At 49.0% G+C, this 17,848-nt stretch overlaps 1 protein-coding gene across 2 annotated transcripts in view; it reads left to right on the top strand.

Annotated features, from left to right (window-relative positions):
* Positions 1-3,724: 3,724 nt before the first annotated feature.
* LOC309886433 (lethal(3)malignant brain tumor-like protein 4) overlaps positions 3,725-17,848 on the top strand; it is a 50,005-nt gene continuing 35,881 nt past the window's right edge. The window contains exons 1-2 of one of the 2 annotated variants that reach the window (XM_082777294.1): positions 3,784-3,859; positions 16,969-17,122. In XM_082777294.1, the coding sequence (XP_082633420.1) occupies positions 16,990-17,122 (133 nt within the window). In that variant the 5' untranslated portion in view covers positions 3,784-3,859; positions 16,969-16,989. Of the gene's footprint in view, positions 3,860-16,968; positions 17,123-17,848 lie in introns of both variants that reach the window. The other variant, XM_082777295.1, reaches the window with a different exon arrangement.

Below are 17,848 nucleotides of genomic sequence, written 5' to 3'. Positions count from 1 at the left end.
AAACTCTTGTTGTGCCCGGTAAGAGATGTTCTCTGCACCAAGAAAGACAAAAACTCCTCTGAGGCTGCACAAACAAGCACCTTGGGCCATGCAGAAGGAGCTGGCGCCTGCCCTGCAGGGAAGTTTCTGTACAAGCAGTAAGGAATTCGTGCAGTTTTTGGACATAATACATTGTTGTGAGTTCCCTGCTTTTGATCCTGCCATTTTCAAAGCAGATGATTGATGGTTGCCAGCAAATTAGCAAGGGGTAGAAGATGCGGTATTTAATCAAAAAAGGTGTTTGAGAGTTGGGCAGCCTGAGCTCTGTGGCAAACTCACCTGAGTATCTGAAGATGCACCTGGGGCACCTGCTGGAAGCACAGCTGGAGACAGGTCTTGGACAGAGCCCGGAGTTACTGAACTGCCACTCAGGCTCCTGCTGCCTTAACAAACCTCGCTCTAAGGCTTCCTTTTACACACAGGTAATCCCAGCGACTGCCTGGGGCTCTCCTTCTGCTTGGCACCAAGCGTGTGCTTAAGCACTTGCTACTCTGAGGATCTGCCTGGTTCTGTGCTTTGGTTCACCCCTAGATGCATCCAGCTGGGAGGGAAGGAACTGAGCAAGCCTGGCAGCAGCAGCATCCCCATCACCAGGGCAAGCTGCTCTCAGCCTCGTGGGTCCTCCTCGGGCTGCCTGCAGCTTGCCACAATCCGGGCTGTGCCCACCAAGCGCCAAACAAGCCTGGGAGTGCTCCATGCTGCCCTGGGCATGTGGCGTGGCTGCTGCTTGTGCTGCGGGGCTGGTGGCAGCCCAGAAGGGACGTGGGGGAAGGAACAGAGGCAGAAGTGCAGCAAGGAGGAGATTTCATCAGCTTCAACCATCAGAAAGCTGTGCAATGAGGCTGCTGCCCTGGTTCTCGGCTGTGGCTCTTCCTTGGGTATCAAATACCCCAGTGCCTTCCCAGAGAAGAGTCCCAGCACTGGCAGCAGGACCAGCACAATGCTTGTTTGGGGCTGTCTGGTGCTCTGGAGGGGCCCAGTGATGCCCTGGGCAGGCCATAGCTGTGCTGAGCCATTGAACAAAGCAAGCTCTAACCCCCTTACCCTGCTCCTAGCCTCAGCTGGGGCTTTCTTCCACCACAAAGCAGGTTTGAGCAAACCAATCTTTAAAGCACGATTTAGCACATAAAAGGGGTTGCTTCCTCTGCTTACAAAAGCTGCAAAAGTTTGTATAAAAACAGAAAAAATAAAGCCTTATTTCTTCCACCTCCTGCCTGCGGGGTGGTGACTCCAGAAGCATCCTCATCCCCTATGCCCTGGCCTGGTTGTGTGGGATTGTGTTGTCCAAGGACAGAGTCATGGCCCCATTGCAGCCCAGGGGCTGAGATGATGATGGTCATTGCTGGTGGGCTCTGCAGGACCCCAGGCTCACTGCTTCTTTCCAAGACTGAGGCCTTCCCAACAGCCCTGCTCAGAGCTGTTCTGAAAAGCAGTGGGAGAAGAAAAAGCAGCAGCAGCTGCTGTGCCTCCTGTAATGATCTATCAAGTACCTAAATGCTGTCTGTCATGGTAAGAAATCCCATCGAATTGTGGCACGTGCCAGACAGCTCAAGGAGCCAGCGGAGGTGCTCAGGGAGCGGATTTCAAGGTGCTGGCTTTGGGCATCACCCAAAATTTGCCCTGGGAGAACGTGAGCCCACTAAACCTCCTGTAATGTGCCTGCAGCATTTTAAAAAGGCAAAACAACAGAGCTGAAAATAAAAGGCTTTTTTTTTTTTTTTTTTCCTTATGCCTATGGCTTGGACAACGCTGCAGAACACTGCTGAGGTGAGAGGAGCCGTGTTGCTGCTCGTTTTGGGTGCCTGCAGTGAATTTAACATTTGGTTCTGTTGCAGGGGTGAACTTAATGTTCGGTTCTGAACATCACTGAGTGAGTCTTCCCTGCTAATTTTGAATGGAAGAGTAATTCTTGCATCAAAAGCTTTGGCCAAGTGCACTTCGCAGTTTCCAGGCTGCAGCTTCCCCTGCTGCTAGCCCAGCGCTGCATGGCAGCCTGGTGCAGTCACAAGGAGCACAACAATAGAAACAGCAACAAAAATAATAATAATATTGATGGTGCATGCATGGTTGGAGAAGAAGAACCAGCAGAACATCCGAAATTCAGCAGAACATCCCAACATTTCACTTCGAAGAATGAAAAGCAATGCAAAAAATGGGAGGTGCCAGCTGGAGGATGGCGATACCTGCACTGATACTCTGAGAAAAAGCCCCAAAATCTGGATTAGTGGGGGGAGACAGATCCTACAGGGGAAATGCAAAGTGTAGGAGAGCTCCGAGGATGGAAAGTCTCAAACTGGTGTGAGAAGGGTGAGGAGCCCTGAAAGGGAGCTCTCAGCAACACCAAGTGAGTGCCCGGAGCCTGCAGGGCCCCGTGTTTTAGATATAACTTGCTGATGCAGATGAGGGGAGAAATATTTGTTCTCTGAGTTAATTTTAAAGACGGCTGTTTTATGTGCCTCACTCTAGGGATGAGGAATATTATGATGTGTGTTTCAAACGAGCCATTGCAAGTCTCATTTATTATTTTCCTGAGATCCCATTGCATTTAAGTTGTCACAGCTTGGGGCCTGCTCATACTTTTTCCCATCTTACTAGAGGAAAAAAGAAAAAAAAAAAAAAAAGTGCCATTAAAAAAATACCACCGCTTCTTTTATTGTTTCAAAATTCAAATCCAAACAAAACCAACGTTCCCAGATGAAAAGAAAAATGAGACGGGAGGGTGAAGTAGTTTCTATTAATAACTGATGGGGGAACTGGTGACAGAGGGCAGTGCCTCGGCCACCGCTGGCTGGATGTGGAGGTCTCCGCTTCCCCACTGCCATTTTGGGCAGCCGTGTGCTGCAAAACCCTCAGTGAGCTGGAGCTGTTCAGCTCTGTGACAGGCCCCAGAGTCCCCAGTGTGCCCAGTACCACCGTGTCCCCCTGTCCCAGTATCCCCAGCACCCCGATAACCCCCAGTGCTCCCAGTGTCCCCAGTGCACAGAGTGCTCTCAGCACCTCTATAACCCCCCATGCCCCTAGTATCCTCTAGTGTCCCCGGTGCCCCTAGTGTCCCCTAGTGCCTCCAGTGTCCCAACAGCCCCTACTGTCCTCCAGTGCTGTGTCCCCAGTGCTCCCTGTGTCCCCAATTTCCCCTGTGCTCCTAGTATGTCCCAGTGCTCCCAGTGCCCCTAGTGTCCTGATTGCTCCCAGTGTCCCACAGTGCTCCCAGTGTCCCAGTGCTTCTAGAGTCCCCTGTGCTCCTGGTATCTCCCAGTGTCCCTCCCAGTCCTCCCAGTGCCCTAGTGTCCCCAGTGCCCCCAGTATCTCCCAGCGTCCCCCAGTCCACCCAGTGCCGTGTCCTGTCTCTCCCACTGTCCCCCAGTCCTCCCCGCGCTCCTAGTGTCCCCATTGCTCCCAGTATCCGCCAGTCCCCCCAGTCCTCCTCATATCTCCCAGTGTCCCCAGTGCTCCCAGTATCCCCACTGCCCCCAGTATCAGCGCTCCAAAGCTCCTCACTGCCTCAGTGCTCCCAGTCCCCCGAGTCCTCCTCCTATCTCACAGCGCACCCTGTCCTCCCAGTGCCCCGAGCGTCCCCAGTGCCCCCAGTCCCCCCAGTATCCCCAGTCCCCTCAGCCCCGTCCCGCCCCCGCCGCCGCCCCGGCCCCTCCCTGCCCTGAGCGGAGCCGTGCCCGGGGCCGGGGCTGTGGCCGGGGCCGGGTGTTTGGGCGCATGCGCGCAGCGGGCCGCGGGAGCCGCTTGTTGCCGGAGTTGAGGCGCAAAGAGAAGCGCGGGGAGGGCCGGGGGAGGCCGGGCCGGGCCGGGCCGTGCCGGGCCGCCGGTGAGTGGCGGTGGAGGGCTGGGGGAGGCGGCGCCGCCATCTTGCGGCGGGGCTGAGGGGGCTCGGGGAGGGCTGTGGGGGGCGGGCTGAGGATGAGGGGCTGAGGGAAATGGCGCCTCCGGCGGCGGGGGGCGGCCGGGACGGGCTCCTGAGGCGCTGGGGGGGGGGGGGGGGGGGGGGGAACGGCAGCGCTCGGCCCCTCGGCTGCTCGACGCCTCCCGAGGGCTGAGGGGGTCCCGGTGAGGGTCCGGGGGTCGTGTCCGGACCTGGAGCCGCCCCCTGAGGGGGGTTTGAGCAGCGCGGGGCTGGGGGGGGCGGTTGGTGCCCCCCGGTACCTCAGCGAGACCCCAAAACGCTGAGGGGGCGTCGCGGGGCCGCTGCCGCCAGTGCCCGGTGCCAGCGGTGTGGTGGCCGTGGGGAGAAGTTTTCTGAAATAATTCATCTCCTGGGGTTTTCGTGTCCTGCGGAGGGGCTGAGGGGAGAGGGGCTGGGGTTGGCGTGAGCGAACCCCCAAACGGTCCAAGACAAGGGAATAACGGAGAGGTTTTTGCTGCCTGAGCCAAGATTTCAGTTTGGAGATTGAGATTTAACACGAGGAAGTAATGCCGTCAAGCTTTCCGAAAGCAAATTCTCCAGAAGAAAAGGCCAGAGCGAATAATACGAAGTTTTTACGAACAGAGGGAAGGCTGGTGCCAGATAAACACGGGGATAAATTTAAGACTTCAAAAATATTGATCAGTGTTCCGCATAAAGATTAGCATGGGACGGTCTTAATGATGCTTGATGTGCAGAAGAATGGGATTAGGACAGTTTTATTGACACTCAGCCCTGCGAGGAATTGGATTAGATTTTTAATATGAAAACACTTCTAGTAATTCATTCAAATACTGCCTAGATGAGTTTAAAAAAAATAATCATAATAAAAAATAACACAACCTTACACACGTTTGTAGTTGGGATTAAGGGATAAAGAGCTGATGTTTGGTCTTATTGTCTGGTAAGACAGAAACACAGCGGAGAGGAGAGCGGTGCCTCCAGAGCTGCGCTTCCCTGCTCTTCCCTGTCCCATCTAGCTGGACTGCACGTTTTTGGGGTCGGGACAGTCTTTTCCTCATCGAAAGTTTCTACCTGGTGTTGTAAGATACGGGATAATAATTAGTACGAGCCCCCAGGGTGATTTGCTGGATCGGAGGCTTATAAAGTAATTACTGGTGCAATTATAACGGGGGACGTTTTTGTCCTCTGTGCTTTAGTTTTGGCCTGAAATTGATGGCACCTTAACTCTGCGAGTAATGCCACAAAGGCTGAACGTGTGTCAAATAAATTGTAACTTACCATGAGCATGGAGATGGAACCAGAGCCTGGATGTTTCCTGCCCAGTTCAGCTCAGCACAACCGACAGGCAGGTTGCATAGCATCAGTTCCACTTCTCCTGGCTGGAGTGAATTTGTCTTGCCTTCGTTGTTTTTATTGCCGTGACAGGTAAGCTGCGGCATGAGGAGTGGTTACGAACACGTGTACTGTGCAGACAGTTCCTGAGCAGCTGACTTCTCCTGGCCTGAGGGCGTGTTTTGTTCGCCTCAAGCATGCCGTGTGCTGGGCACTGATTGCCTGTACATTTTTCCACCCCTTCTTTATTTGCTGGAACTTTAAGGAAGTGGTGGGACCATTCGTCTTTGGACTGTATGTAAAGTAGCACCTGGAATTTATTTTAAAAAGCATCTGCAATTTCGGTTTGTAATGGTTGACTTGAAATTTTGTTTCATCTGTAGGAGGTCTAGCTCTCCCTTACCTCCCTTCTTTCATCCTGCAAAGCTTTTAGTCTGAACGCTTCAAGGGATGATGATGATGTTGTATTGTAGGGGTATAAATTTGAGGGTACAGCCTCAGAGTAACCCCTTGTCCTCTTCCATATGAGCCATGGTATGTTTTGAGAGGTGAGAGGTGCAGCAGGCCTGATGCTGGGAGCCGATGCAAGTGGGTTGAACTTCAGGAGAACATAGACTGGGCCAAAACCAGACTGAAATGCAGCAGCAGCTGCTGTGCACCTTTATAATCTCCTGTAGGATAACGAGGACATTCCTGAATTGCGGTGTCAGTTCTGCCCTGCACATACCCTGCTCCCTCTCCCCTAGTTTATGGTATTTTATCCATTCCTATCTTTCTCAAGCCTCCAGCAGCGTGTCTCAGTGCCACGTGCCACCCAAGGCAGGGGAAAGGGAAGAGGGTGGCACAGTGGGTAGAGGAATTAGATCAGAGACCGGGAGGAAAAATGCCCAACTGCTTGGGAATGAACGCTGGCAGCTCAGCGCTTGGAATCAATTAGCAGCCGCAGCGACCAGGGATCCCAGCAGACCCCATCCTCCCTAATTAGTAGTAGACTGTGCTCAGCAGGTAAAGGGTGCGTGCAGATGTACTCTTGTGATACAGAAAGGTGCTGGAAATGCCTTGATGGGCAGACTGGTACGCTCCAATGTTGGCGTGGTTTTGAGCAGAACATCCCGGTTAGAGATCTGCCATGGCCCAGCTGGGGTTAGAGCCACGTGTCCGTCACTGCAGAGGTGGCAGCTGAGCTTCTGTCATGATGGTTGGATTTGTCCTTAAAGTTTAATTCCTTCTCTTCTGCACTTTAACTTATAAATGTGGCAGAGTGCTTCCTGGAGGATGGCTCAATGTATAGGGAAAATACTTTCCCTCCTTAGAAAGGACATTTAATTTTAAGTTTAGCAGCTTTTGGCTTATCTTGTGTGAGGGTTTTTTTGTTGTTGTTTGTTTGTTTGTTTAATTTTCTGATTGAATCAAGCTAAATGACGGGATAAAGGCATGGCAAATCTGAGCGAACAGGTCAGATTAGAGCTTGTTCATGAAGCACACAGGGCCTGTTTTGATAGCTGTAGCTTTGAAACTAAACAAAATGCTTGATTTAAGCAAGAAACCTGCACGTAAGTGACAGCAGAGCTCATGTGTGTGTGGCAGGAGGCAGCCGAGATCCCCATGGCACAGGCCGGGCGCTGCCGGTGGGTGCTGCTTGCAGCCGGCAGTTTGGGAGGCTCGCAGGGCTGCGTCTGCCTTCCAGCCAGCATCAGGGTGGGTTCTCATGGTACGTGAGCCCCTCTTGTGGTCCTGCTGCTCCGGGTCTTTGTGTGTCCCTTTCTTTTTTCCTGCTGTGAATTTAGGGGGTGAGCTGTGGGTGTTTCAGCCTCCTCCTCCCTGGCTGTGCTGAATTCCCTTGCTGTGCCGAAGGAGCTCCTCTGCACCCCATCACTGGGGCCAGTGGGACAGCAGTGGGCAGGAGCCTCAGCTCCCCTTTCCCTCTTGGCTCTGGAAATACGTCCCCTCCTGCGGAGGATGTATTTAAGGTCGGCACAACGCAGCTTTGCAAATGAGGTAGTACAGGACTGGAACAGCCAAGAAGTTTTCATATCAACAAATGAGATGCATAGGAAATAGGCCAGTTCAGTGAAGGTGGTGGATTTGCTTTCCCTTTTTTTGCCTTCAAAAAAAAAGGCAGAGGCCCTTGCCTGTTCTTCTGGTTGTCATTCACTTGCATTTGAGGTGTTATTTAGCCAACAATGCACATAAAATACAGCAAATATTGCTGATGAAATTTGCGAGCTTTCTTCCCTCTGATCGCCCTTTGTGGCTGTGATAGCCACCCATTCATTCCTTCTGAAACTTCTGATGGGAAAGGAGGGATGGAAGATACACGTTTGCAAGTTTTTGTTTGTTTGTTTTCTTTGTATCTGAAAAAATACTTTGTTAGGTTTTTGTTTAATTAGTTCCTTGACTAAACATTTCATTTTTCAGATTCAGATGGTCTTCCAAGAAGGTTCCTTTTTGACTTAACCTTTGCTCCAGCAGGGACAACAATATTTTTGCGGTTCTGCATTGTGTTCAACACAAAGAAGGCATGTGATGCTGAACTGTTTTTCTGATTCTTTTTTTCCCCTGTATATACAGCTCCCTGAAAGAAGTTTGGATATTTTTGTATGGCCATCGCTGCCAGATTGTACTTTACTTCCTTCATTCTCTAGTAATGTTAAGTCTAAAAATAACGCTTTGACTGCATACTATACCAAGCTATTTCGAAAACAAATACTGGAGAAAAAAAAATCTGCTTTGCAGTTTTTGTTGCACAATTATGTACGGGGAATATGGGCACTCTGGCTCGTTGTGCCTATTGACTTCTGCATCAAATGGGTCTGAACAGCAAGCCCACGCGTATTTTGTACTCTGAAGCTTGCTTTGTCAGTTCTGTACGCTATTTTTTTTTCCTTTTGAAATACTTGACCTAAGCATGCATTACTCAACAGGGAACAATTGTTGTTGATGTCAGTATGACACATTAAAAACTGTTTTGCTGTAGGTACGGGTAGTATTGGCGGTTAATACTAGCTGCCCTAATGCCAGCCGTTTGGGGTTGAGATAATCAACCTTAATTTTTCCCCCAAAAAGCATAAGATGAATATTCGATAAAGCACAATGTAATATAGCTTCAGAACAGAAGCAAATCAAACAATTAGTGCAGAGCTTTGACATCCCTTTAAAATTCCTATTTGGAAGCCTACAGCCAACACGCAACTGTAGGTACCAACATGTTGGAGGACAACAAGATGCTACGGGTAATGGCATGCTCCTCTTGTTTCATTAACTACATCCCAATTAAGAACATGTTTTATTGCGAAATTAATTCTTTGTGTCTTAGTTAAACATTTCAGCGGTGGCTGAACTTTCAGTTTTCCATTAGAAGAACCACTTTTTTTTTCCTCAGCACTACAATTTTTATGTTGCCACAAAATTGACTTCCTCTGGAGTCGCAAATCTTACAACTTCCTTACAGGTCGTTACATGCCGAGGGAAAATAATTCTGATCAAGAGCAATGGACGGTATTCGGATCTTACAGCTGGTGTTGGAGAAATGGGTGCAGATTTAGAAATGGCAAAACGTGCAGTATCTTATTGGGAACATTTTAGGGCACAGTTCCAGGGGTCGTGAACGTGGCAGTAGTTGTGGGGTCTGTTTTCTGTGCGGCACTGCAGTTCCTTACTGGGTGTGTGTATTGGGGGGTTACAAGTGGCTCTCTTTGGTAGAGAGGCCGGGAGCAGTGGTGGCACAGCCTTCTCTCGGCCTCCCCGTGGAGCACGGTGATGAAGGTGTTTTTGTGCTTCCTTGGTGCCCGGTTCCCTCCCCAGACCCCGCAGTTCTTCACGAGCATGAGGAGCTGGGGAGAAGAAGCTTGACAGTAATGGATTTAATGAAAGCTATCAAAATGAAATTAAGGCGTGCTCGTGCCGCTGACAGCAAGCATTAACTGCGGACGTGGAAGGAGGTTTTGTACCTTCCGTGCGCCCTCCCTTCTCTCGGCAGGAGGCTCTGCAGCCTGGCGCCGAATGCCTCCTTCACCTTCTGCAAGAAGAAGGGCAGGAGGAAGACGTGTTGCTGACTTCGAGATGCCACACGAATGTAAAGAGAAAGGTAGCAAAGGGAGTGCAACTGCACATGATCCAAGGATGGCTTTGGGAACGTGTGAGCTGGGGCAGCGAAGCGCCGTGCCGTGCTGCCTGCTCACTTCCCAGCACTCTCACAGTGGGGTGGGTTTGTGCTCAGGAGAGGTTCCTTGCAGAACTGGTGTTCGTGCCGCCAGCAGCCTGTGCAGCTGCTTTCTTGTGTCAGCTGGGCTGAGTGTGTGCGTGCATTGCTTTCTTCTGTTTGTTGTTTCAATTTGGCACGGCTGTGTCAAGAAACAAGAGATAGCAGCTTACGAGCTGCGATGCTGATCTGGGCTTAACACCAGGCTCAGCTGCTAGGTGTAGAGGGAGCTCACAATATTGCTGACTGATCTTACACATTGATTAACGCCACATGGCCCCGCTGCCTGTCTGTTAGGCTCCCAGCACAATAACAGGTAGGCACGATCCATACATTGTGTGTTTGCAGTGACCTTGCAGTGTCTGTATGGCACAAATGAACACCGCAAACTCCCTAAAACCAAACGAGTTTGTCTTAGTGGTCCTGTGGCAGAGCTAAAACACGACCTGCTTGTGTCTCCCCAATTCATACCTGTGCTGCAAGCCCATTTTTTTCCCTTCATTGACACAGCAGATAGCGAAAGCAGCTATGTCTTACTCGTGCCATTAAATGCTTGCTGGTGGCTACAAACACTTCCTTTTGAAATGTGGTCGTGTGGTTCCATTGCAGGCTCGGAAAGTTCATTTCAATCCCTGGCTGGGCTGATGAGGTTCCTGGAGGTGAGGCTGGGCTTTTGGTAATAGTATTAGTTCAGCCTTGCAAAATATTACTTGCCTGAGGTGAGTAATATTTTTTGATGGGTAAGTAAAAGATCATCAGTCATCGGCATAGCAGAGGACAGGCAAACAATTTTTGTCTGAACTGGTAAGTTCTCAAAGCAGCTCCTGAGACTGGATTAGTTGTGCCCTGCGAGAAGTCATTAAATTTTTTCTCCCCCCTGTTTAAATTTCACTAACGTCATAAGAATGAATGGCAGCTGTAATATATTGGGTGTGAGATAACTCTACCAAATCTTACAGGAAACTGGGGATACACAGAGCTCCGAATCCCAGCTTGCTTGAATGCACATCCATTGCACTGACTGAAATGCCCAGCTTTCCTGGGTTTCCTGTTCTGTTTTGGGAAAGAAGGGTGATTTGTAAGTGGATTATTCCCAGAACAGCACAGTATCAAATGGTTTCCTTGATGCCAGCTGCTTCTCGAATGGAGTTTTGCCTGCTGGTATACCAAGGCTCAGCCAGAAGGGCTGTGAACTTAATATTGTTGTTACTTGATTTACAGCCTCTGGATGTATTACCCCGCTGTGTTTCTCACATTTTACCCTTATATAAAGACCCTGAAATCCTCGTGTTGTTGGCAGTCAAGCTGGCAGCGTGTGAATTGGAATTTCTGCTGAAACGTTCCTCTTCCCGTTAGGTCTGATGGTGCACAGGGAAGGATAATGAACCCCAGTCCACCCATTTAGCCCTCACGCTTTTATTTGTTTGTATGAACTTGTGCCTTTTTTCTTTTTTCGTTTTCTTTTTTTTTTCCATGCTAAGGCAAGATGGATGTTAAAAGCCAAAACTGGTTCTCTGCAGGAATGATGGAGCGGCTTCCCAAGGCTGCAGTGTGGCTCAGTGGCAGAATTGAGTATTTCTGACTTCTTCCTATGGGTTCCCTATCTAAAGATAAAGCACAGAGGTCTGGGTGGTAGCATATTAATTATGAACTATTATCTCTGCCAGCACGCTGGTCGTTTATCATTTAATAAATCTGAATCTCCACCTTGGGACTGGCTGACTCATCGTAGCTTTTCTGCATCTTCCTTTGCATTGTTTCTGAGTCGCCTAGCATTGAGGATGAAAGCAATCACGCAAATAGGGACAAATGGGAAGCATTTGTGCTCTTCATGGCTCTTCAAAATGTTTCAAGTTGGATTGTGCTGTCTGTAATTGCACAGTTTGCTTCCTTTTATTGGGCTATCTTGGTTTTACTGTAGATCGTACTGGTAGGGAGCATTATAAGAACAGTAATTTCTTCATTACATTTTTCTAGGGCTTTTAATAGATTTATAAAACACAAGAGATGGAAAAGGCCTATTATCATATCGGGTCTTCTCCGGGTAGTACAAGATAGTTTGGTATGTTATACTTCCTGACAGTTTTCCTCGTCCCATTTTAAATAAATCCTGCAGCTTAATTACCTCTGCTCAGGTTCTGTCCGATTACTTTCCAAACCCCTCATCCCCGAGGGAGCTCCCTAAATAGTCTTGGTGTTGCAGCTTCTTTATTTTCAGAGCCTGAATGCGAAGAGTAACATCTAAAAAGTGTTGGTTTTGTCCTTGTTGGAACTGGCATCAAAGCGTGGGCTACAAATGAGTGTTTACAGACGCACAAGACTACATCAAATATTAACGTACAGCAAACCCTTGGCTGTGGTCGCTCGATACCAGGGGACTGGAGCAGAAAATTTAACTAGAGGGGTGAATCTCCACGGGGCTGGGGGCGGTTGGGTTTTGTGTACGTAGCCGGGGGCGCCGCGGGGCACCGCCAGGTTCCGCAGGTCGGTTGAGGACCGCTGGGAGCTGAGCAGGCACCCACGGCTTTGCCGCTTCCCACTTGCAGCCTCCTGGCCCCATCCCGCTTGGCTACGTGCTGCTGAGCTTCACACCTCGGCAGGACTGTAAGTAGCTGGGTTTTTACACCCGGGGGTGGAAAAAAAAAAAAAAAAAAAAAAAAGTAAATCCTGCACGGATTCGGCTGTGATACCCCTGAGATACCTGGTAGTGCAGTCCACGCACATCTCTCCTGCTTTTAACCTCAATAAGATCATCACAGAGAGCTGCTGTGCTTGAATTGCAGCCGCAGGAATGCGCAGGCATCGTCAGTTACCCTGCACCAGGTCTGTGGCTTTGCCTTTGGCTGGAATAAACCTGCACTCCCAGCCTGCAGATAGATGGTGTAGCACACGGAGGACTTCAGGTCAGGAGTGGAGCTGGGCTGCCCAAAGTTAAGCACCCGGTGGTTAAAACCTGCCCCAGCCATGTCACTGTAAAGCTCCTTTCAGTACTCACGGGGAGAAACAGTCTGCCAAAGGCAGATGGAGCAAATTGTTCTTGGGTGATGCCTGCTTTTAGTGCTGGGTTAAGAGCTCAGAGCAGCCTTGTCGACCTCGGGAATTCAAAAGTCAGAGCAGAGATTTCCCACTCAGGCAGTTCTGGCCCATTTCAGCAAGAATGCGGTTAGACCTGGCGCTTGGGCTCTGCTCTGGGGAACTGAACAGCGGGTTTTGCTCACACTGCTGATATCCAGGAGCTCACACTGCTGATATCCAGGAGCTCACACCCCTAAAATGCAGCAGCGCTGCCAGTTCAAGGTTGTGGATCTGTTCTTTGTAGGCAAGCAGTGATGTTCACAGCTTGAAAATATTCAGGTTACATTCAAAGGGCAGTAACAGTTAATTTATGGTCAGTGTTTTAGAGTCAACCACAACAATCGTTGAATATTTGGGAACTGGGGGCCCAGATAGTTGTATGGCTTTTAATCAGCTCTTCTAACGGAGCCCGTTAGGTCATTTCCTGGGAGACGAGGGCAGCACAAGCACCAAAAGCATTTTGAGAGCTCTTTAGGATTTCTAGCCTAGAGCCTAAGCATTGCAGCAGTACAGAGGAACCCCATGACAGATGCTGCTACTCCCCGAGTTGTACAGATTGGTCACAGTGGATGTGGGATATGAGTTTGTGCATGCTCCTGTGTATTTGTGATTCTGTCAATTTAAATCCTGGTACTGCTAATATCCAGACCAAAACTCCCACTGAATCCAGAGAACCCAGGATTTATTATCTGCCTCTTTTTTTTTTTTGTTTTGTTTTCAAGCCCTAGTTTTCTTTCTTAAAATTAAATAAAGATCCCAAAGGCTAAGCAGAGAGATGGAACAGAATGTCTCGGAGAGAATCGTCACCATCCCGCCAGCAGACTACGATGTACTGAGTGCCTTAGACTGGAAAGACGGCATTGGTACCTTGCCTGGTAGCAACATACAAGTAAGAAACCAAGGAACACAATAAATGAGCAGCCACCATGCCTTTGGCACCGCACACAAGTTTACAATATATTCTCTAGTTTGCAAATAAGAGTTGTGCAGAGGAAACACTTTGCTTTAAGCAGATGGGTTGGCATTACCAAGCAGGTGCTGAAGGTTCAGGGATGTTTCTGAAAGCCTGCTGATACTTCCTTCCCCCTTCTAATTTCTTGCTCGATTGATTTCTAAAGGTAGGAAGTGTTTTAAAGAATTGTTTTCTGCTGTTGGAAATTATGGGCCTGATCTTCCTAATTCTCAGTCACGTCCATGCAACATACTCGGGCAAGAAATCCCGTTAAGCTCAGCCCAGCATGAGAGACACTTCGTCATGAGTGAATACCTGTGGGGTTGGGCCTTTAGGTTCTTTTCACACCAGTGGTTATTTTTTGCAGCTTTGACAGCTGCCTGTAGCTGACATACTCATGGTAATGTCTCCAGTACGGTTCTCATGTAAATCAGACCCAAGATCTGATGGTCACAAACGAGGTGTGCTGTGGTAGAGGGGGGAGGAGGGGAGTGTCAGTTGACTGTTTCCCAAATTACCTGCAGCTGTTATTTCAGTTTGATTGCACTTCTGATGGTTGGGAATGAATACATAAAATTGGCCTCGAGGCGGCGAGTTCTGAATCTGGGAAAAAAATCAATCTCGAGTGAAATAAATTGGAGCTGAAGGGACTTGAGAGCTCACAAAAAATCCTATTGTTGGTATCACATCAGGCATTCAGAATCAGGGCCTCCACCTCCTAAAAATGCTGACAGTCTCCCCCTTCCTCTCCTCTCCCAGCTGTGCAGAAAAGTCCTCTCCATGGGCTGCCCGACCTCGCGTAGTCTGCGAGGAAAATGCTTCTGCCTGCAAATGTCCAGAGAACATGGGTGAACCTGTGTTCTTGGAGTATTTTGAGATCAGTGCTTGGCTCTCGCACCAAACAGGCATGGAGTTGGGTCCACTGACTCTAGGAGGCTCATGATCATTTTGCAGTGGCCTAACTTTTCTGCTGTGTTTATTCAGTCATTATACTTCTGCTGCTTAAAAGAGCTGAGCAGCGTATTGCCACGGGTTTTCTCTTAACCAGCAGTAACATTCATTTGCAGAAACAGCTTCACCTCTTTTGGTTCCTTGCAATAGCAGAGAACCAGCAAAGCACCACCACACTTACTGGAAGAAAACAAATGATACTGTATTATTTTATGTTAGACAACAAACTATAAGAGCACTGATACCGTGGCTGCTGAGCGTGGTAGCAGTGTGGAGCATGCTAACTGGCTCCACAGGAACCTGCTTCATTCTCAAGATGCCAAACACTCTTTTTCCTGAAAAAAAAGCCAAACAGCTTTTTCTTTTTTTTTTTTTTTTTTTTCTTTTGCAGTATAATCTTTTTTTTTTTTCCCCTCCCGTCTTCTCTTCCTGCTGTATTCCAGTTCTTGCATGCACAATTAAATACATTTTCCCTGAATTCCCTTTTCAAAAGTTCTCAGCAAGGACAGATTATTTTTGGAGAGTTTGTGTGAATTTCACGTTAGCAAATGTGCTATGTTGAACTGCTTTCTATATGTAAAAGAAGCAGCAGTCCTGATAGAAACAGTTACACATTTCCAGACCTTCAGGATGAAGGATATTGCCTTGAGGAATCGGGGAATGAAACCAGAGATGGGTTCCATAGGTCAGCCAGTCCTCAGCACAGCTCGGGAGCTCGTAATAACGATGCTGGTCATTTTTCTAGCAAACTTTTGCTTCTGGGGTCCTGGGCTGGGCTTCCCAGTTCATATGGCACCAAATAATAAAAGGAAGCCTTGTCTTCACTGGCTTGGGCTGAAGCAGAGCCCGTGATTTGTATGCAGCAGTGTCCACCCCAGAGACTCATCTGCTAACACCCAGCGACGTTGGCACCCTTCCCCACCTCCAGCTGTGAGCTCGCCTTCATTCGCTCTGCTGCTTAATGGCACGTGGAGCTCGGGAGGTGCTCCTTCCCCTGACCTTGTGCTCATGGTGCTGAGCTGTCCTCGGCAGCGATGGCAAGGAACTGCTGAGATCCTGCACCCTTAGGCTACTGCTCCTCTGGCGTTGGGGGAAAGCGAGAGGTTGCTTCTCTTACAACAGCCAGGCTCCAGGAAACGCAGAGGCCCACGTAAATTCTTTCTTTGCAATGGGCTGTTTCTCATCTTGCTGAAATATAAAAGGTGCTCCGCGTCTTAGGGGCTGCAGAGGAAGAAGTGAGCTCTTAGAAGCAAGTCCAGCATCTTTGAATCCTTAACAAATACAGGCTTCTGATCAAAAAGAGGAAGGAGGGGGAGGAACTTTTGGGATGAGGCTTTGATAGGGGGCTGGAGGCAGGATTTGGAGACCAGGAAGCGTGCAGCAGTAGAGGAAGAACAGCACTTCTCAATGCAACGAGGGCCCTGCTTCAGAGGTGAAGCACTCGCTTTTAATCTGGGTTTGCCAGGTTTGAGTGAAGAACGGGTGGCTGAGAAAAGATCTCAAGCTAATAAACTGCTGTGAATAAAAGCTTTGGAGCAGAGCTTGCAAATGCAACCCACCCGGTATTTGCCTCTCGTTCTGGAGTTCAGCAGCTCTGTAGTGCAGACAGTAGAGAAGATCAAGGAGTGACTAATCTTCAGATTAGTCTTTTTGTGTGCGTGTTTGATTGCCTTTGCAGATGGGGACTAATAAAAGATGCGCATTGACGCTATTTGGCACGCTGCTAATTTTATCTGGATCCATGAAGTGTGTTCCTAGCCCAAGACATTTTTTAAGCTTAAACGATAGTCTCTGAAGTCAGACACATACCATTTTTTTTTCCAGGCTACCCTATGGGTTGATCACTTCCCTGCGTGTCTGCAGGGGTTTTCTTCTTCTGCATCTCAGTTTCCTCTTGGCGGGCAGTAGGGCAGACGGCGCGTGTGCAGGGCGTTAGGTGTGTTTCTGGGCTGTTCAGGGGTGGTTTGTTCAGATGAGTACTGCGTTTGTGCAGTCCCAGCCGTGCTCCGAGGTCTGTGAAGCTCGGCCAGCAGCAGCTGGGAGCACACACTGCATCATTCTCCGCTGCAGTGTGACCTCTCCTTAAACAGCTGGGTGATTCCTGCTTGCACCGGGATTTTAGGGAGGTTACAGTATCTGATAACTGCAGTGAACGTAATTGTGCTTTGCTGGATGAACTTGACCCATCAGAACAAAGGTTTGGGGTTGAACTGGTTTTCTGCAGGAATTTATTCTGGTGCGTTTGTCAGAGGTTTGGGATTTATAAGGGGAACAGATCAAAGCAGGTAGAATAACGCTGCTTTCCTCCTCTGATGGTGAAATGCACCATTGGGGTTCTGGGGGCCCGCTGCTGGCATTTTGAGGAAGAGTTTTGTGTTTCGTATTTTTATCGTTAGCTATTTTTATTGCTTTTCTATGTACATACAGCCATTTCTTTTTGTCCCATACCTAGTTGCTTCTCAGGGAATCCTATTCCTTCCTGCCCCCTTTTCTAGCCCATTTACTGCTGCTTATTTGCCTGCTTTCTTCTGTTACCTGCAGTTCCGTTTAAATGAGTTTGGAATGCTAGAAATCATTACTGAAGTAGAAGCAGAAGCCATAAAAGCTCTTTCAGCCTCAGCAATAAATGCCAGCCCAACCAGCTTTGCTCCTGCTGCTGTCAACGGTTCCGCTGCCTCTAGCGCTGATTTGGAAGGTGAGCCTTTTGCTGTGGGACAGAATATGTGGTTTCTGGAAAAGCTTCTAGAAACAGGACTGAAGGGTGTGTTTCAGCAGCGCCGTGCTCCCTGACGCAGCGTGTGAAGTGAGTCACTGCCAGTTTTGAATGTTGTAGAGGTATTTAGAGTGAATGTAATTACTGCAGAGTCATAACAGAGCCCGGCTCATGCGTTGTGCGCTCCTTTGTGGAAGGTAAGTGTGGTTATATAAACCATCTGGGCTGGGTTTGCCACTGTACTCAAACATCTCGCTCACACGGAGTTTCAACTTAAACACCGGGGTCTCCTTAACTGGTGATACTGGGATGTCGGAGCCCCTTCTTTCCGGGGTAGTGGATCAGCAGTGACATCCTTAACAGGGGTGATGCACTTGTCATGACAGTGATTAGCTCTGCATCTGTATTAAACTGAACAGTGCCTATTTTAGGGCTTTGGGATCAGAATGGTCTGGTGTTACAGACCTTACTAAACACTCGGCCTCCAAAATCGAGGGGTTGCACCCCCTGGGAGGACTTCCAGCTCCGTGCTGAGTCCTGAACCACGCTTGGGAATTGCCCGGGACATTGCTGGGTGCCTCAGGCCAGAAGTGCCCAGGGCTGTGCTAAAGATGGGTATAGCTGAGGTGCTCTGGCTGATGTGCTAACACAGATGTGCCTTAGTTGAGTGCTGTTGTGCGTGAGGGGATTTTCCAGTGAGATTCTTCT

The sequence above is a fragment of the Aythya marila genome (assembly GCF_965140915.1).
Source record: "Aythya marila genome assembly, chromosome: 22".
In the NCBI taxonomy this organism is placed as follows: domain Eukaryota; kingdom Metazoa; phylum Chordata; class Aves; order Anseriformes; family Anatidae; genus Aythya; species Aythya marila.
This window is presented reverse-complemented; position numbering and strand designations above follow the sequence as displayed.